At 39.5% G+C, this 21,136-nt stretch overlaps 1 protein-coding gene across 2 annotated transcripts; it reads right to left on the minus strand.

Annotated features, from left to right (window-relative positions):
- Positions 1-1,492: 1,492 nt before the first annotated feature.
- LOC136423651 (transmembrane 9 superfamily member 2-like) lies at positions 1,493-19,185 on the minus strand. 2 transcript variants are annotated; one of them, XM_066411908.1, is made up of 16 exons: positions 18,900-19,185; positions 16,597-16,664; positions 16,174-16,273; positions 15,221-15,351; positions 14,625-14,754; positions 14,122-14,249; positions 12,786-12,900; positions 11,893-11,972; positions 11,311-11,419; positions 7,904-8,036; positions 6,690-6,809; positions 6,036-6,253; positions 5,586-5,737; positions 5,061-5,172; positions 4,478-4,649; positions 1,493-1,601 (listed from the first exon to the last, which is right to left on the minus strand). In XM_066411908.1, exons 1-16 carry the CDS (start codon positions 19,044-19,046, stop codon positions 1,534-1,536), a joined length of 1,983 nt encoding a protein of 660 aa, XP_066268005.1. In that variant the 5' UTR covers positions 19,047-19,185; the 3' UTR covers positions 1,493-1,533. The 2 variants fall into 2 exon arrangements, with proteins under 2 accessions (XP_066268005.1, XP_066268006.1); XM_066411909.1 differs by lacking the exon at positions 7,904-8,036 and adding an exon at positions 8,100-8,232.
- Between the last annotated feature and the right edge of the window lie 1,951 nt (positions 19,186-21,136).

The raw sequence follows: 21,136 nt of genomic DNA on the forward strand, positions 1-21,136 counted from the left end.
AAATTGTACTCCCTATGAATTATCTTCCAAAGCTGTATCTTATCTTATTTTATTTTACAATATCATGTGAGGGAACCAAAACAAATTTGGTACCATTTTTCAGTTGGGGTGTGTGGGGGGTGGGCAGATTCACACAAGTGCATACAAACATTAACTTAATGATGTTGCACCATCCATGGTAATTGCAATCATACTATTTCATATTGTGGGCAGATTCACACAAGTGCATACAAACATTAACTTAATGATGTTGCACCATCCATGGTAATTGCAATCATACTATTTCATATTCATTGATTTTGCCCAGTTTTGTGTACAGATTGCAAACTTTGGATAACTGCGTTTCAATGATACGTCAATCTATACAGACGTTTTTATTTGATAGATTAATATCTTTTTCAAATGAGATGGTTGTGTCGTAATAACATAACCCATGGCATGTTGCAAGTACTAATTCCTAACCAAAACTACTGTACCACCAAATCAATATACTTTTTTTTTCGTCCAAATTTACCCACATTTATTTACACTAGCAAACCTGTCATCTATTGGTGGCATCCATAGGTTGTTCAATCTTTCTGCCAGAATCGAACTGAACTAGAATTTATCCTCTGCATCCAAAATGGAACTATACCATAAGCAACCTGATATGCCCTGACACAGTGACACCGAACATGGCAAGAAGTACGTTTCTAATAACACAATGCAAGATATCTATAAGCATAACAGACCTTCTCACAATCATAAACACCAAGAGGCCTAGAGACAGACTGAGCTTCAAACCTTACAAATGGAAATCTTCTGAACCTGAAAGTTCATCTGGTATAAGTCGGTCTGGATCAGAGATGAGCTGTAATTTCCAACATAAAAATTGGACTCAACCAAACTTTCGACTGATCAGCTCCAGTCTTTGTCAAGGAATGAGCAATCCACCACTTCTGTGATGTCATGTTATGCAGATAGAACGTGTCACATGAGGCGTCATAGACTTTCTGCAGCATATATTTGTACGATCCACTGCTCACCGAGTCACATGTTCTATCTACATAACATGATAACATTATAACAGAAGCGGTGGATTTCTTGATCAGTCAAAAATTTGGGTAAGTCAAATTTTTAGTTGTGTTGAAAATCACGGTTTAACTCTGATCCAAAATGAAAAGCTTCTTTACTGATTAGCACAATGATTACAAAGGTGATGAGAAAATCTATACTACTTATCGCTGTGAACTTGACCTTATTTCCTCAAAGCTGCATTTTTTTGCATTAACTATATACAAGCCACAAGTTAAACCTTAAACAAGCTTATCAAGTACAATAATATATAACAAACAACCATCAACCAATCACAGTCCAACTCTGATAATCTCACCACTCTACACTTAACATGATACAAGTGCAGTGATTGGTTGATGGAGTAGAGTCAGAGTACACCTGTTTGTGCTGAGCTAAGCAAGAGCCAATAAAAACCCTCCTTCTGTCTGACATGGTGTTTTGAAGTGTTATCTCAGATGTGATTGGTGCTGGTGTTGATTAGTCCACTTTGACCACACTGTAGATCTTGGAGACGAACCAGAAACAGGAGAAAAAGCCGATGGTGCCTGAAAAACACAAAGACGCCTGTGAATATCATTTACAGTATCAAGGATGAAACAGATGTCCCTATACTTTAGCCGAACTTGTAGCACCCTCACAGTTCAGCTCCTGGTTCCAATTAGTTGCTAACTGAAAGATCCTGGTTCAACCCTGTGTTAGAACATCTTGGTTGGGAATTTTTCCGAAAGGATACAAACTGTCTGTTACCATGGTGTTAGAGGCTGTGATGACTGGTTTCCCAGGTGACAGAGAATCCTGAGCTCTTATTGGACTAATTTTCACAGTATCAAGGATGAAACAGATGTCCCTATACTTTAGCCGAACTTGTAGCACCCTCACAGTTCAGCTCCTGGTTCCAATTAGTTGCTAACTGAAAGATCCTGGTTCAACCCTGTGTTAGAACATCTTGGTTGGGAATTTTTCCGAAAGGATACAAACTGTCTGTTACCATGGTGTTAGAGGCTGTGATGACTGGTTTCCCAGGTGACAGAGAATCCTGAGCTCTTATTGGACTAATTTTCACAGTGATAAAGAACAGTGAGCTCCGATAATTGGTTACTCTAGGAAAGGAAACATTTCTTTCTAGGAGAGGAAACATTTCTCACGAGTTACAGGTGAACGGTCACAAGGTCTCAGGAAGGAGGCCCCAATCAGACCCTGACAGCGAGAGATTGTGTAAGTAACACAGGCTATTAAACTAGTAGTAGTTGTTATATAAAGAGAAGCAGAAGGTTTTAGTCAGCAGCAATCCTTGCATTTAGGATTTCCCCTTTACTTAACTCACCCACACACTAATAACACACAATACGTACTTCAACAGGTATTCAGTTTCACTCAACAGGTCTTATACACGAAGAAAAAGTCATTATATAATTGTGGGTTGAGCCTATTTGCCTTAAAAGGTTTACCGGCTAGGCTATTTTTTGGGCTTACGTATTATGTGTGGGCTGGGGATTGTTAAAAACAAAACTGATATACGTCAATGAAGGTTAGACATCCAGGTAATACGAGACACAAGATAACAGTTGCTCAAGTAACTTGATAGATTTTGGGAAATGCCAGACACTTAAGACTGCATCCACTGTCTTTACCCAGTGACAACTGAACAGAACTGATATAGAATCAGAAAACAGCACACACAAAAAAGTCATAATACATATATGTCCAAAAAAACTCAGCCAGTAAGCCTTCTAAGGAGGCTACATGTACATGTGAGCCAAGATTTTGTGGGTTTGAAGCCCCTACCACATATACCATGATCTCCAACTGAGCAGAAAGGATTAACATTTTATAGGTTAAAAGGGAGGGTTATAAAACTGTCCTTGCAGTGGGCTTAGTTGGTTCTCAGCTCCACCTAACAAATGTTAACAAATGCTAACAAATCTTTTTATATAGAAATTATTATATAACTGTAAAGGGCTCGAAATTCATTTTTGTGAATAGGTGCACTGCTGCACTTAACCTAAAAATCTATGTACACAGAAAAAATTGGTTGCACAACGTAGAGTAGATTACAAGTAAAATGTCAGCAGCTAATTGAAAACCTAATTACAAAATTGTAATTACTGCTGGATTCTTTCAGCTTGCTTCTGAAATTCTAGCTACTGTACCTTCAAAATAAAAAAAAATAATATAACAAAAGTTTTAGTTTTACTATAATTTTTCCAACACGAAAACAGTTAACAATATGTTGCGTACTAGTGAACAATAGTATCTTCTTACATAATCCTACACAAATATCTAGGTGCACCCAGTCAAAAATTAGGTGCACAGCTGCAGTTTGGGTGTACCAAAGTGCATATATTATGCACCCAGCATTTCAAGCCCTTCATGCTGTAGGTCAAGCATGGCTTTAGCCCATTAGTCTGCCTGTATCTCTAAAAATGGACAGAGTAAGCTGCTATAATGGAGCTACTTATGGCAACCAACTAGACATTTAAGCCCTGATCCAGAAAGTAGGTAATAGGGGCAATGCTGTAGTTTTAAACTGCCTCATTCTTTTCTATCTCCTCTGAAAAACTGACAAGGTATTCGACAATATCAGAAAGATATGAGCTAAAAAAATGTCTTTGCTACTTGTTTTAGTACAGCTACAGTGCTACTGATCAATTTTTAATTTTTCAATCTGCAATAATTTCTTAATGGGAGCCTTCGTTCATTCATATCTGGTACAACCATACTACTAGCTGTCTTGGATTTCATTTCTCATCCTCATGAGTGTGAAGATGAGATATCAAAACAGTCCTTAGTATGGCTCAGAGCCATTTACCTCAATTTGTGACATAAGGGTGGCTCGGAACTTGTTAACTGTTATTGTGCATGATAAGGCTAGGGCTATGGCACAAACTCTAGATATCATGAAGGTATGAGATCTTTTTCTTGTTAAATTTCCTTTAAAGTTAACATTAGGTAATAAAGGAAAGGAAAATGACAGGAAAGTGATCTCGATCCAGTTTCACTCACTGAAGAGCTATTCTTCCACTGGTCATGACAGAGAAGACAGGTGCTATGCACAGTATTTACAGGTTCCTTGTACCAGGGAAATTCCCCTAGCTCTTTTCGACAAGTGCAATCAACAGTGGAGCACGGCTTAACGTCCCGTCCTAAGGACTGCGACCCTATGGTAGCATGTACATCGGGTGAGCGACACAGCCGGAATCAAACTCACAGCTTCTACTACCAGAGGCAAGGCCACTAACGACTGCGCATGCTACCTATACAACTAGGTAATAGATAGTCGAGTCTTTGTAGGCTTAAAATGACAGATTTAACAACGAAAATCAAAACATTGCCTCTCAAACAATGAGAGGGACGGAAGACAATGTAAAGCTGGGAACAACACTGATTAGGTAATAGATAGTTAGGTAATGACTAGACTTACCGGTGAAGAGGAAGAAGAGCAGCACCATGATGAAGGTGTAGCCGAAGTACAGGAAGGTGGAGGCCATGCCCTCGATGGCCAGCTTGGACACGAAGTAGTGCACAGAGTAGATGAAGAAATAGAAGGCTGTGAAGCCGCTGGTCAGGAAGGAACGCCACCACCAGTGGTAGTCCTGGGGGATATCAATCAATCAATCAATACATCAATCAATCAATACACAAATAAACAATAAATACATCAACCAACTGCACTATGTAGACTCGCCCGACTGCATGGAGTGGCTGTCAACACATCAACCAATACATCAATACATTGATCAATACATTAATCAATCAAAACATCAACTCATGGATCCAGCAGAACATAAAAATTTGGGCAAGTACATAAGAAACTGAATAAATGTTAAAACTTCTATAGTAAAATTGTACATTTAGTCTCATCCCAAGATGCCCTCTCCAATTATTTCCATCCTCCATCACAACAGCCAGGGAATTTGGGCCATAGATGTATCATCTAATAGTTGTTCTGAGCCTTCAGTAGCTTCTTTTTCCTAGTACCACAAAAGTTTACAGTTCTTCCTTACCTCAGCACAGAGATGGAAGTAGCAGAGCAGGATGGTGGCCTCGCTGCAGGTGATGACCAGGATCAGAACCACCAGGAACAGGAAACCAAACATGTAGTAGATCTGGTGAGACCTGAAACACACATGGACGATAACAAAGTCAGCAAATGGCTCTTCATCTGTATCTAAATCTATATAACCGGTAAAATGTAACAGCTCTTTGACATAGCTCACCAGATGTGGATGCACACGCCAGGGCAGCAGCTGGCTATACTACACTGAGCAACGTGTCACATACAACCTTTGCACATCTAGCTTTGCACATGAAAGCTATTCATTGAGGATGTACTTGCCAACAGTACTTGACGGCAACGAACTCCAAAATTGGCTTTGGGTGACCCTTGATTTTATACTTGAAAAATGATGCATGATGTTAAAGTATGATTTAAAACACAATAAAACATACAAAATGAATAACAGATTCACTATTCATCATTCTATGATATTCAAGAGTAACAAATGACTATTCTGTTGTTATGTGCTCACCATATACTATTGAGAATGAAGAAGAGCTGGATGAAGATGCAGCCGAACGGCAGGACTCCGCCCATGACGATGCCAGGCAGGGGTTTCGTGTAGAAGGACTGCTCTGGGATCTGCCGAGGGATTTGATTGGTCCTCACCGGGTGTTCAATGGGCTGGAAAGAACAACAGAAATATCTCATTATCATGAAAGTTCACCTGTCTTGGTACTTGACATAGCCGCAGAGCTAACAGAGGTATGAATGTCAAGACCGCACTCAAAACAGCGGAGCCCATCCCTCTCCTTCCACTGCCTTTTACCTCCCCAACTGAAGTCAGGTACCCATTTTACAACTGGGCGGAGTTGGGAAAGTCATGTTAAGGACAAAATGTCTAACCAGGAACACCATGTTTTATTGTGTGTGTTATTTTGAAAATCAATAAAAAGAAAGAGAGAAAAAAAGAGAAACCTACCCTCTTCTTGAAGCCAAAGTAGGCGCCGATGAAGGTGAGAGGCACAGAGACGCAGAACCAGAGGGCCAGCAGGGCGATGAGGGTGCTGAAGGGGATGGCGGCGGAGCTGCCCTCCACCCACAGGACCAGGTTCATCATGAAGAACACGCTGAACACCACGCCTTGTACCAGGAACGACGTCATCAGGACATTGGTCTTCCAGCGCTCACCTCCAAAAGCTGAGATAAAAACAACCGTGGGTCAGTTTCACGGAGGGAAGTTTCACCTACAGTTAGACCGTCCCATTGATTTGGCCAATGGGGTTCGCAAAATTAGGAGGTGCAAGGAATGGACTTAGACTTGTCAATAGTAACCACATCAGGGTGTTAAAAGAGGACCTGAAATCGAAGAAGGTGCTGATTTCAACACCTACATGTATACAATGTTGTCATCTTTTTCCAGTGTTTAAGTTTCCTTTTTGAAGTAGGAACGACAAATGTTAAGTAACAAATTAGTATAAAAATTGTATACAGTACTTACTAGGTGTAAATCTATTTCGGTACAGTACTGGTACATACATGTAAGATGCTCCAGCATTTTGAACTGGTACCTAAATGATTTCTGCAGTACTGTACGGCTTTACAGTTTGGTACCCATCCCTAATCTGGTACTTACTTTTGTACATCCTGGCAGACACGTAGCCGGCGGGGGTCCCAAGGCACACGTACAGGATGATGACGCAGGTCATAAGGGCACCGCGGTTAGCCGGGGACAGGAAACCCAGGCACGCAAATACTGGGGGGAGAGAGGGTGTCATGGACACATGAATACATGATAAACTCTGTATCAAAAGCCCCCCTCTCACTGAACCCGCGGCAAACCGGAGTCATCACTTCGGCCGATCGAATTGACAAAGCACTAACCGAATTTCATCGAATCTTTTTAAGCTTTGCGTGTTTTGTTGTCTTTTTAGTCATGCTTGTACGTTTTGAATGATATTCCCATCATAAGGTCAAGGGTAACACAAATTCAGTTTAGGACACAGCGATGACACCAGCGTGCCGCGGGTCCAGTGAGAGGGAGGCTGAAGACATACTGTAACACTTTATCATGGAAATCTGTAACATACAGCCCAACAAACAATTACATCAGTCCACAGACATCTAGGTAATGAGATGCTCAGTACAAAAGTTACTGGATGCTGTTTGAAATGTCTGATCGTTTACAAAACTACTGAACAAGAATTGAGTTTTGAAAAGTTTGAGAAAGGTTTGAAAAACTACTGTAAATGCATTTGAGTTTGTGTGGTTTTTATTTTGCAGTAGGGAGATAATGGAGTGTTTGCAGTGGTTTTAAGTTCGCGTTTGAAACAAAAGTAGCACTAATTCTTCATAGGTGGGCCAAAAGTTTTGTGGTGGTTTTAAATTCGCGCTGAAAGTGCACCGCGAAAACCGCAATCATAAAACCACCGCGAACATTTCTGCATTTACAGTAGTCCATAAAGCTGTGTAAAAAGGTGTGTGCTGAACACCACATCCAGGACTTTGCACCTAGGAAAGGGTAAGAGTAAGTGCAGTGAGGCAGTGTGAGAGAGAGAGGGGACAGAAGAAAAACCATGAGACAAGACTTGTCTCTGACACAAAGTGAATGAAAACTGTATTCCCTAACACCACAGAAAGACAGTAGTTAAAATCAAATACTTAAAAAATTTTCTTCATTTTTGCAAACTTTGGTTCAAATATTTTAAATGAGTGCCAGAAAACCTTTAGGAAAAATTTTGACGGAGTCAAAGGAAAAGAAAGTGAGAATGATACAGGTAAGATTTCTGTGTTGCAGGTTATCTTCAATGCCACCTTCACCAATACAGCCCTGGACTGCCATACACGTACCCAAGGTGACGACCACACTCATGATGATCTGACTTCCCGTGCCGAGCAACATGGCGAGCAGCATCGCCGAACCGGGGGGACGGAAAACATCCCCGTGAACCAACTTCCATCCAAACTCCTCCTGAGCTTCTTCCTATATTTGTTAGGGTCACACAAAAAAACAAAAGCGTTAGCGAGAAAACGACGACGGACTTACTGAGTGTCGTGACGGTCATGCTGATGATTTGGCAGCCCGTTCCGAGGAACACGGACAACAACATGCCCTTGCGGGGAGGCCTGAACACGTCCCCGTGTACCAGCTTCCAACCAAACTCTTCCTGCGCCTCTTCCTATAAAGAGATTGAGAGAGACATAGCTGACGTTACAGTCGTGTTTGTTCACAAACTGTAAAGCAGCATGGAAGTTCAGGGGTGTTTAAGCATTCACACAAATTTTATGAAGTTTGTATATGTTTTCCATAGGATTTGTACGTTTTTGTATAATGGTTTGCGCGTTTTACATATGATTTGTGCAAATGCCTTGGCAACCCTGAAGTTAAGCCATATGAATTTCATTTCTTGAGTGATATATTTGCTTTGTTTGTTTTACAAAAGAGGGACAAGGGGAGGGGGCAAACCCACAGAATTAGTGGCCATAGCCCTACAAAAAGAGGTTGGGCAAAAGCGGTAAGTAGTGAAGTAGGCAAATGGAATGAGGGGTTTCAAGCTCTATGGGCTGGTGAAAAATATTGTTGGGTATCTTTTATACAAATTTTGTAACTTGAGGTATCTCTTTATTCACTTCTTTCTACTGTGCTTTTGAATAATTATCAAACAAAAATCTTGCGCTTGATGCATACCATTTTCATCTTGCTCAGTGAGATGCTGTGAAAAGAGCTTCTCAGTTTCCTTTATTCGTTTCCTTGTCTCAAAGCTCATAGTTTGTTTTTCTGATCTTTCACATTTTTCATGTCCCTACATGTACCTTCAGATCTGTGAAAAGTGAAAAGAGCTTGTCATGATCAGTCTCCGACTCTCCGTTTATCTGCCAGCTTGAGGAGGATTTGTAAGATGCACTTGTCTCAAAGCTCATAGTTTGTTCTGTCTGATCTTTGGCATTTTTTAATTTTTTCATGTCCCTATCTTCAGATCTCTTTCAACTTGTATCAAGGGGTATACTTTTCAACCGCACATAACCTTAATTGTTACTTCATACCTTTTTCTTTCCAGCAATATCAATAAAATGCCTTTTAACCTTGAAATAACTTAATTAGTATGAGCTTTTCTTACTAAATGTTGCCATGTAAACAAAACAGGAAAAATACCAATTCAACACCTAATAAGATCTTAAGGGGCTAGATTTGGTGAAATGTCACTGCTTTGAGGTTTGATGTAGCAGTTATTATTGCCACAGGCTTGTACAACGCGTAATTCAACAGTCACTGATTTTGCTTTGCTTGCTTTTCATTTTTGAGCTGCAGTACCAGGCCGTAAATCGGTTGTCACATCATTTGAATTTGAGATTACCTGGCGGAAGGAATCAAGAACTGGAAGTATGATTCGTAAGGTTCAATGTTCACTAACATCAGAACAGTGTATATTTTCTACAAATGTCTATATTTATCTAAAACTACTTGTTATGGTTAAATGTAATCAGGAAATGTTGTATTTTGGTGTCATTGGCATCACAATCCCTTTTATGTGTGGATAGTGTTCAGCACCAAGGACAGGGGTGGTTGTATGCCTGACAAATGTTTTTGTATTTTTCCCTTTTATCAATGCCCTCAGCTCTACAGTCTTTCCTTTGTACCATTATTCTTCAAAGAAACTTATTAATTAGTATGAACTTTACTTATCAAAAGCTGCCATGTGAACAATGCAGGAAGAAGTAATTAACACCTAATTAGATCAGAAGGGGCTAGATTTGGTGAAATGTCACTGCTTTGAGGTTTGATATAGCAGTTATCATAGCCACAGGCTTTTACACAGTGTTTTTAAACAGTCACTGATCATATAGTGACATGCACAAATACAAAACCCTTCTTGCCTTAATCTAATTTTTTCCATCAAATCTCAGCATTTCTTATAAAATATTTCCAACACGTCAAGATTTTAAGGGATTTAGTCCAGGCCTGAAATACTGAATTGCATGTTTACATGGCGAAATAAAACAAGTAACTGTTAGTTTGTGATATGTCAATTCATATCTTTACCCAAGTCACCGGGGATTAGCTATCCTATCCATGCTTAGGTAGTCTTTAGCACCATCTGTACGAGGTTACAGCAAGTAAATTTCATGGATGGCATCCTCTGCAGACTCCAAAATCAATGCGAGATGGGTAAAAAAAACAAGATGGTAAAAAAAACATGCCTAAATTTTCAAAATAGAGATCATAAACGTTATAGCAAGAAGTGATGTGAAAAAATATTTTATTACTGCATTTCAAAGTGCCTTCTTGTAGAAGTGAGTGATGTCTTCGGACAGTCATCCATAACATTTTCTTGCTGTAGCCTTTGTTGCACATGCACTTTTAATGTTACTTGTTGTTAGTGAGCAGGGGATAGAGTCAAACCATGTAAATATGGAACATACATCTCATATGCATGATTTATCCAAGGACAAAAATGGTACAAAAAAAGCCCACCAAAAGCTTCTAATCAACTAACAGCTTGACTTCTACGCATGCAAGAAGAAGCTTCTAGAATATAGCCTGAGAATAGACACGGCACACTTACAGCTTCCAACTGCTCGCAGCATGCGGCGTTCACGCGATGGACAAGAAAAAGAAGCAGAGGGAAGTGTGGTTTACAGCACCGCAGGAATATCGTACAATTGATAACAAGCAGAGCAGGGTGCCATGCAGAAATGAAATTACACCAGAAAATCATCACATTGATATAGAGTAGGGAGTAAAATCACAAAGTGGTGACTAGATCTCCACTTTTGATAGGTTCAACTCAACAATAGATTATTCTATCAGGCTCCTGAAACCAAGATCCAATTTAGAGAAAAGGACTTTCACACACAAAATGCATCAAAAGTAGAATAAAAAGTTGTGTCAGAGACAGGTTGAAGACTGATACATAAGCTTTTGGACAGAATAGTTACACTTTTTTTCTGAAAAAATATAGGTTTTTCAAATATTTAGAATGAAATATGTTTATGCAATAATAAATGCTACATGCTGTATTCATGTTGTATTGTACTGTGTTTTCCAAACCACTTGAAGAATAGCTTGCTATGTGGAAAAGTGGAAAAAGAAATGAAACGCAAACTCTTCACAAAATGACTTTGAGATTAAACAATTTGGAACAACGATGGGAACTGCTAACAGAAATCTTAAGGAACAACTAGCCTGTGGCTATCACAAAGAGGCTATCTCTAAGCCAATAGATAAATAAACAAAACAAGTAAACAAAGAGACTCACGGCAGATTCCATCTGGTTGTAGCGAGCGATGTCCTTGTGCAGGGTCCTGAGGAGAATCATGGCCACCATACCGGACAGGAACAACACGATAACCAGGGAGTTCATGATGCTGGGGAGAGACAGAAAGTAAATGTGAAAGAGATCTCAAACAAGTTTAGCTAACTGAAGGGCTGATCTTTCACTTTTAATTTTACCTTTTAAAGAGTAAGCTACCCATTATCAATGCAAAACAGCCATTTGCATCTCTAGCATTTAGTCCCAATACCAAGTTCTAGTCTGACTATTTCTGGGTTAATTCACTACTTCTGACCGGACAGAAACAACACGATAACCAGGGAGTTCATGATGCTGGGGAGAGACAGAAAGGAAATGTGAAAATGATCTCCAACCAATTAAGCTCGCTGAAAGGCTGATCTTCCACTTTTACTTTTATCTTTTAAAGAGTAAGATACCCATTTTCAATGTAAAACTGTCCATTTGCATCTCTAGCATTTAGTCCTAATAGCAAGTACTAGTCTGACTATTTCTGGGGTATTTCACTACTTCGGACCCATAGAGCTCAACCTAGTGCAGAATACTGACCTGAACCACTGGATGTTGGTATGAGGCATGGAATCAAGAATGTAGTCCCAGCGAGATGCCCACTTGTGTCCGTTTTGTTTCTGTTGAAGGAAATGCAACATTGTTTGTGTGAAATGAAAATCATCATATCAGTTCTATGCTTAACTACAGAAAAACATTAAAGGGAATTAAATATTCGATATGCCTACTTCTGGAAAATTATTAAAGTTTGGAATAACTACAGGCTGTTACCTAATTTTTGCATCTCTTTAAGTATGATCTCATTTATTTCATACACTTCAATTTATAAAATAATACACTTTTACAACACCTCTGTAAATAGATTTAATCTCTCTTGCTAGCATCATGTATTGATATTCAAATGTGACTGTAAGCAATGTGTGTAAGGAGCCCTCTAATACTTCAGCTTTGAACAACTGATCCAACACCAAATGTGATAGTCTAAGAGAGCCCCCTTGCGTACCCTACAAGAAGTGCGGGCTGCTCTTTATCTTTCCTGCTAGCTTCATGTAAAAATATTCTCGAACACAATTTTATGCAATGTGTGTAAGGAGCCCTCTAGCACTTCAGCTTTGAACAACAGATCCAACACCAAATATGATATTGTATATCATCAAATATTTGTGGTTATTTCATTTTCGCGGCAATCTCTCCAACAAAAATTCATGACATCGCAAACATGTCTCCTTCAAACTACAGAACTGTTTCAGCCGTGAATTTAGAATGCCGCAAGACCTCCTTTACCTCCTACCATGAAATAAGATGGCCATGAATGAATTTCATCATCATCTTCACCGCTTTTCAGTTCTTCCACTGAGGGAGTGGTCTAAGAGAGCCCCCTTGCATATCCCACAGGAAGTACAGGCCACTCTACATGTATTCTAGTGACTTACTACAAACTCCACTGAGTAGGTGTAGTTGAACTTGGTGGCGGTCTTGTCCACCTTGGTGCCGGGCAGTCCAAGGGGACGGTCCTCGGGACACTCACCAGCTCTTGGGTGATTGATACTGAAAGAGGAACAAAAGTTAATAAAAATAGAAAGTTAACACAAAATATGTCCATGAAGACATCCAGGTACATGTAATAAGATATGCCAAAAATAGTTACTCAAGCAACTTTGTCAGTGACTAAAGGAAAGAACTGGGAGAACCAGGTATTATACCAAAACTCTGAATAAATTTGGTTTTGGTATAAAACCTGGTTCTTCCGGTTCTTTTAGTCACTGACAAAAGATAGCAAATGCTTTCTGAAAAGTCTGTTTCAAAATTTCATCCAGTTGCTTGTCAATGAGTAACTATTTTTGGCAAACTCAAAATCTTTTCAATAGGGAGAAAAGTCAGTGACTACAATTTTCATAAACAGAACTGGGGTGTATATGAGAGAAATATAGTCCCTTGTGAAGTGCCTGTTTGCAGATTTACATGTAAGTATGAGATTGAAATTTTTTATCTTCTATTTTTTCTCTTCTCAGGTTTTCTATCTTAGTCATTATTATATAATCTGCCACATGGTGCCACTGAATGTATATAAGGACTGGAATGATAGAAAATTACTAGGGTGGGGTCTGTCTAACAAGGCCGCCATAAGGTACAAGTACACTGTACAGGTCACTGACATGGGCATGTTGGCATGTTGTAATTCAAATCTAATGAAAACCCCCATTTTTCCCTCTTATAAAGGCTATATTCCCTTTCTCTATCATGAAGGAGTAAAAATCCTGCTTGTAAAATGGACGGCTTTGTCATGAAGTGTGTTGGGCATAATTATAAAACCTGCTTGGCTGGTGTCTATTATTACAGTCTTCAAGTCATTATCTAAGAAGGTCAGGCCTAGGAAAATCAATGTTGTGCTTAAGATTAAAGTCGTGAAAAAATTTGGGTTGGTTGGTAGGCAGGGATTGATTCAAACAAAAAATACAGTTTAACAAGGTTACAGGACCCTGCTATTTTTAACATCCTATTTTAATCATACAGATTACACAATGCACAATTTTCTGATTCTATTCTATTCTATTCTATTCTATCCAATAGAAATAAGAAGAACATGTTGGAAAAAGATTTTACAATATTTTCACACTCAGATCAAAAGCTTTAACATGCTCTAGTCTAGGCACTTCCTCAAAAACAAATTTTACCCATTTTACGTCCCTTCTGAAAGACAGATGCAGCCCCAACTGAGATGTCTTGACCCAGGATTGAACCATAACTATGGATGTGAGAAGACGTTACCTTTTGGGCTCCAGTTTGGCCGACAGCAGTCTGGCCCCAGGCCAGTTTTCACCCTCCCCGTCATTGTAGCTGATGAAGATGTCCACATGGTTGAACAGGTAGTAGGTGTCCTTCTCATTGTACAGGGGCTAACACAAACAGAAAACAATCATTGTTTCATCATCATTATAAGTGAATATACCAGTCAGACAAGTTTGTGGATAATGTCCAACAACAACACAATGAGTTAAATTGAAAGAAAACTGGGTTAGTTAGTGCTCACTCTCAGTGAGACAAGATTGTCTCGAACATTATCAACCTTACATACTCAAGCTTCGTGGTAAGGCTAAACAACCTTGGCTTTGGTTCGTTCTCATTGAAATTTACCAAATGTTGTCACCAGCCTTTACGACTTGATTTGAAGAAATTATGAGTACTATCATTGCTTTCTTCCTTTTCCCACAACATTATGTTTCTTTGAAAAAAAGAAGTTCTATGATAGTATAATTTATAAACCTCCTTACATTGATGACACAGGCGTCCTTTGGTGTCCCCTTCTTGGTGACGTAGCAGCCGACGGGGAAGCCAGGGTTGCAGTACTTCCTGTCACCCTCCACATCGTAGCACCAGGTCACAGGCATGTTGTCAATGATCCTAGCAAAGTGGGAAAGTGATGATTTAAGTGAAAGTGATCTCAAACCATTCGTAGCTCTGGGACGACGACTGGTTTTGACTTAATTCCTATTTCTCAAGAATCTTGAAGTCATCTCAAACCAGTTTAGTCACTGAAGAGCTACTCTTCCACTGGTCGTGACAGAGAAGACAGATGCTATGTACAGTTTATACAGGAGATTCCCGTTTTCAACAAGTACAATGAACAGTGGACCATGGTTTGTCTGACATGTCTGATTAATGACTGGTTCCACCAACTCTGAACTGTAATTTCTGCCTCTCCAAGTCTAACCTTTGTGATCATCTTCCCACTCACTTCATGCCAACCTACTGATCGTCAGTGTACTCAAATAACTACAAACACGCACCAACACAGAAACACAGAAAACATACTTTAAACTACCTACATAACAACTAGATACTACAGTAGTAATGCATTGATAGTTACCAGTGGTGTTGGTAGTTCTGGAGGACGCCTCTCTTCAAGAAGTTCAAGTTCTTACTCTGGTCCGCATTGGTGGGGTCATAACTCTTGGCCCCGCAGAGGTCACGGCATTTCTCATCTTTCAAGAACGTTATCTGTGAACAAAAGGACAATCTAAAAATGTGTTCTCAAATACACTGTCATTATCTGGGGTTCCAAATTCTGAGGCTATCATAAATAGGCCAGTCTGTTTTTTGTGACATAATCTCAACACCCTAGCAGTTCTTCAGGAATTACACTTCAAAACAGGCAAAGATACAAAGTGAGGTAGACATATACATCTATATCATGGTGCAAATTATGCTACCTAGGCAGTAGTATACACATTCTGAGTGCAGCTCTTTATTTCTATTTACTAGTTTGGCTGTGAAGGACACACGGCCGGGGCTGTTTAACTTGCCAGTGGCTATTTCATACAACAGACAATACAGATGATGGAATTTGAACATAAAAGAAGTTGTATACATTATATAGTATTACACTCTTAAATTGGTATTACACACATACAGTCACAGTACTGTAAATGTTAAAATGTTTGCAGTTTAATGGTTTTCGTGGTAAAGACCACCATGAAAATACTTGTTCTGTCTTTTCCCCTCTCCCATTGTCTCAACTGCAAACTTAAAACCACAGCGAACATTCCTGTTTTTCTCTACCACAAAAGTAAACCCCTGCGAAATTTGCATTCACGGTATTACTGAGTATTGTAAATGCAGAAATGTTTGCGGCGGTTATATGTTCACCGTTTTACCACAAACTTAAAACCACAGCAAAAGGCTGTTCCGCTGTGTGACTGTAGCTCTACTATTGTTTCAAAGTCGTCCTCAAAACTACAGCGTATGTTCCATTTTCTTCCTACCACAAAATCAGATCCCTGCGAACATTTCTGCATTTACAGTAAATAACAAACCACTCACATTGTACATGGAGGGTCGGATCCTGTCCCCAAACAGAACTTGTCCCAGGTTCTCGGTCGGGCTCTTGGCCCACTCCTCGGTTGGAACACAGAAATCAAACCTGCCAGAAAAAACAAACACTCAAAACATTAGTAATACATCAGAATTTGCCTTTTTAGTATAACAGTTCTTTAGCAAAAGTCTCTGAACACTTAACCTGGTCTATGTCTACATTTTGGTTGCTGAATAACTTGCTATGGTCGATTGTCATTTGCCCACATTAAAATCTTTGAGAAACCTTTGGATGAAAAGACAACCACAAACAATAAGATGATGTCATGAATATCAAATACTCGAAAACAGTTTATATTGACTTATAAAAGCCTACCACATTGTAATAGACTTGTTATTGTACAGGGTAAAACCAAAAGCAAATTTTCCTACCTGTCATATTCATATGGAATGATGCTTTCTACTGAGTCCAGTCTGTTCACGAACAGTTCCACCTTACTCTGTAATTATAATATAATACAAAGGAACACTTGGTTACAAACCATGTACAGGTAACAGGCTTCACAACAATTCTTTACCTTTACTTTCTGTAGCTAACATCTAAATTTGAAACAAGTAAATGTTGTACATGCCATACATTGAACAAAGTATACCGGTAACAAAGGTTTTATTACTTTTTCTGACACTTCATATTTAAATTTTATACTTAAAATATGCTGAATATAAGTGTACATAGTATCTTTACGACTTTACCCCATATCTGTAGATAGGCCGGGTCGCCCACAGATTAAGTTCACAGCTCCAATTTTTGGTATACTAAAGTGCACATGAATCCAGTATTTCGAGTTCCGAGTAATGTTATCAGTACTCAGATGTGTGAAGCACTATTGCACCCTAACTGCCACATTTTTAGACAAAACACATTAGATACAACAAGAAGAAAAATTGTGCGCATTTCTACTTTAAAATGCCTGGCAAATATCACCCAAAAATCTTCCTCTTGTTTCAAAACTCAGTGACTATATGACATGATCATATACAGCCTTAAGGCACAAAACGTATGTGTACATGTGACGGCAAGAGGTACATTTTGTAACTCCGGTTAAACCTGTTTTACTACTACAGTACGTCATACTCATAGGTGCTGAGGCCAGACAACTCAAGGTTGAATAGTCTAAATACATGTATAAAGAGGACAAACTTATCTCATTGAAAAAATCTTCAACAGAACTGTTTAAAGGTGGACACCAGAAATAAAGTATACATGTAGTATGATGTACCTTTTTATATGACATGACAATTGATGCATATCATTAAATGGCAATCTGGAGCATCATACTAGAGATAGAGCGGTTTTATATATTTTTTTTAAGAATGTCTAATACCTGGAATGGTTTGAAATTGTTCTTCTAAGAATGTCTAGCAGTAACAGTCACTGATGAAAGACAGCGGATGCTATCTGAAACATCTGACCATTTCCAAATTCTATCCAGTTGCTTAATTAACTTGTACCCTGCGTGTCTAATAACAATACCTTTAAAAATTTCTAACGCCAAAGAAGGTTGACTCCCAAGTTTTACAGGTCTAGTAATAATTCTAATTTCTTGATGGCTGATGGCATACTGTAGGCTATAATGCTATGTACAAATACGAGGGCAAGCTACATGTAATTGTAATTTGTGTCATGTTCAATTTTTTATGAAATGAGTTGAAAATTGGCACAATGATAAACGCACATATCTTCTTTAGAACAAAAAATATCTCAATTTGTTGTTCAGATTTGTTTGAGCAAATGAATTGATTTCAAGATGACTGTTATCTTTTGTCGGTAATAAGAGATGCTATATCGGAAACGTCTGACCATTTACAAAACTTGCCGTTGCTCGAGTAACTTATGGTTTTATGTATGTTAATAATATTCTTATCATCTGGATATCTAACCTCCATCAACATACATTTGAATGAACAATTTGTAATATTGCCACCTGCACAAACTCATCATTTTTGTTTTGTTTGTTGGGACCTTTGTCTAATCATGAGAAGCTCAAATCTAGACTACTACAGTGTATTACTAGTCATTATTCAACACGAAAATGAATAATACCACAAGCCACAAGCAAAGTTGTCTGGAGACAGACACAACATTAATCAAATAGATTATTTACCCCCCCCCCCCTTTCAGGGGTGAATTTTTTTCTCAAATCGAGACCTGAGCCAATGAAACAAAATCATGATGAAGAAACATTCCAAGCATGCTGACAATCACGAGGATCAAGCTACGTGCAAGAATGGCCAACAACTGATATATAATTTGCTAAATGTACAAAAACTTCAACTGCCCCCCTCCCCACCCTAGCCGTGTTGCAGTGACGTACACAGCAACCATAATGCACTGACATGCCCTCTGGCGAATGTGATGTGGCCGGTGGGACGAGCCTATTAGACATTTACCGGCCGGAGTGTGGGCTGCAAACATTTTCAAGATTTTCTACTTCCAGTAAGAAAATCTTGACAGGCTATAGGAAGTCGTAACAAGCCGATTTCCGTGTTACCTTGGTTTTCAAAATACTACACCCTCGTGATCATGAGTATGAATGATTAGGAAAAATATAATTTTTACACGATTCTAGCGTGCTGTCAGTGCATCGATATTTCACAGAAGAATGCCAGATAGCCTGCTATCATTTAACGATGAATAAGATTTAACACAAAGCCATAAAACTTAGGAAACTTACTCTACATTCTCCTTGTTCAAGCTTCTCCTTGTTTGATTCGTCCGTGGGATCGCAGTAGCTCACAGGTGCCAGACCGGGCAGGTAGAATCCTCTCACTTCCACCGCCAAACACACGGCTAAAACGACAAGAGCCGGTCTCAAGTACATCTTGTTTAGTACTAGAAGCTGTCAGTGGTTTCTCGATCCTCTTGTTATGTAGGAAAATGTGGAAGTTTTAGGGTAAAAGTTGGGGTGAAACGTGGAAGTCTGTCCCGAACGTGTCCCCGAGCAGATATGGCGGACACGTCATTCACGCGCTCTGCATGCTGGGAAGGAGAAGGGCGGGGCCGTTTGAACACTCGTTGTCTGGTCAGATCTTATCTCCAAGCAGATGTAACGTTAATAGAAATGTAAACAAGTGTGGTTCCGACTCACTTCTGTTAGGTTACAATAGGCGACACCGACTCCCCACATATAGATGGTATCCGAGCGCATATCAATTTCCGTCCGTTTCCTGAGAAAAAAATAAGTTTGCAACCACAGAACCATAACGAAGTCAAAGAAGAGGATGTGGAAGAACAAAAATTAAGAATCTATTGTTTGGTAACTTCAACGCTATATCAAGTACAGGAAGACCTTTATCTCTGTTCATAACAGGATTAATTCGGAGTAACGATAATGCTGATACTGTGTTCTGCACGATTAGCCTTGCATGCATTCTCCTTGTTTCTGAACGTCTTCAATTTGCATTCACTTTTTTTTCTGAACGCCTCACCATACGTTCAAATTCTTTGTAATTGTGTCTCTAGAATGGTTGAAATGTTACCATATTATACTCCAAGCAGAGGTAAGGTTGGGGTATTTTCGGTGTATTTTCGCGGTATTTAAAATTTATAAGACGGTATAAGACCCAACAACAACAAAATCGTAAAATACCGCGAAAGTACGTCGAAAATACCCCGACATTACCTCTGCTTGGAGAGTAACTATATCACGGATCTGACACCAGTGATGATTACTTTACTGTAAATAGTGCCTGAGGGCACTGTCCCTTCCAGATCCTGCTTCCTAGTAACCGAACTAAACTGACTTATCTGGGCTAAACTGGGTCATATATCGCATACGCCAAGCAGAGGAGTGGTTCCGGCTGGTTTTGACGTGTTTTGGGGGCGTTTCTGTCGGGCTTTCTACTTTGTCATGGACTTTGTCATGTCTCTGAGACAAAAATGCACGACAAAGTAGAAAGCCCGACAAAAATGCCCCAAAAACACGTCAAAAACCAGCCGGAACCACTCCTCTGCTAGGAGAGTAATATCGCATAACGACTGACCTTGACCAAAGTACAGCGCTCAACTCAATCATGCCACTGCCAAATTTCCTTCTTTTTCTTTAGGAGATTATGCAAAAAATGGAACAGTCTCTTCTGTTACATTATGGCCTATCTAGGTTAAAATATAAGATCAGTTTGTTGTTATTTTATATGACTACTGACAATACAAGTTTATCGGGAAGCAATCTGAAGAGCGAACCGGAGCCAAAATCCAAGTATGGTTACCAACTAGCAAAGCTTAACGGTTAGCAACGCTTAACGATAATTTCAGATGGCCTATACACTTGTATCAACGTGCAATGGTTGACGGCAATTTGACTGTTTATTGCGAAGGGTTTCGGGAACGACTTCATTGGATTGTTCCATTGTATTCATCGGGTGTCTGGCAAAAATAGTCTGCGAACACCGACACAACCAGGCGGTCCGTTGTGACTTTTGGGCAACCTGGCGTTCGACTTCGCGATACGCATACGAATAAAAAATTGAACTTGAAATAACAAATAACGAGCTATACGTAGACTTAAAATGGCGAGTTACGCTTCTCAAATATTTTACCAACAACGCTTCACGTTGAATTACAGCGGACCAGCAAAAAGTGTTACGATTTATCAAAATAGGTCGCTATTATCAACCGTTATATAACCTTCTTACTTTAAAGCCTCATGGAAAAAGGCATGCTGACACCACCCTCGTTAAACCAGGACCCCATATCGCTCCACGTTACATCGCTCGCGAAAGGGGCCCTGGTTTAACGAGGGTGGATAACCCTTGAATGTGACATCACCAGCTATAACGTTACCAACTCTCCAACAAAGCGTGTTGAGTACACCAGCACTAGCTAGGCAACAGCCTACATTCAATTGTACCTAACTGCAGGTCGCTAGTCCGGTGTGAAGTCACCTAAGTTTTGTTTGATTAGCTCAAGGGG

Source organism: Branchiostoma lanceolatum, chromosome 17 (assembly GCF_035083965.1).
Source record: "Branchiostoma lanceolatum isolate klBraLanc5 chromosome 17, klBraLanc5.hap2, whole genome shotgun sequence".
In the NCBI taxonomy this organism is placed as follows: domain Eukaryota; kingdom Metazoa; phylum Chordata; class Leptocardii; order Amphioxiformes; family Branchiostomatidae; genus Branchiostoma; species Branchiostoma lanceolatum.

What these genes read in the sequence shown, in the direction of transcription:
- LOC136423651 (XM_066411908.1), bottom strand. Translation starts at nt 19,046, where the DNA reads ATGTACTTGAGACCGGCTCTTGTCGTTTTAGCCGTGTGTTTGGCGGTG. An exon ending in ATTCCATATGAATATGACAG is followed by an intron (nt 16,274 to 16,596) that starts GTAGGAAAATTT and finishes TTTTTCTGGCAG; the next exon opens with GTTTGATTTCTGTGTTCCAA. An exon ending in ACCAACATCCAGTGGTTCAG is followed by an intron (nt 11,420 to 11,892) that starts GTCAGTATTCTG and finishes GTCTCTCCCCAG; the next exon opens with CATCATGAACTCCCTGGTTA.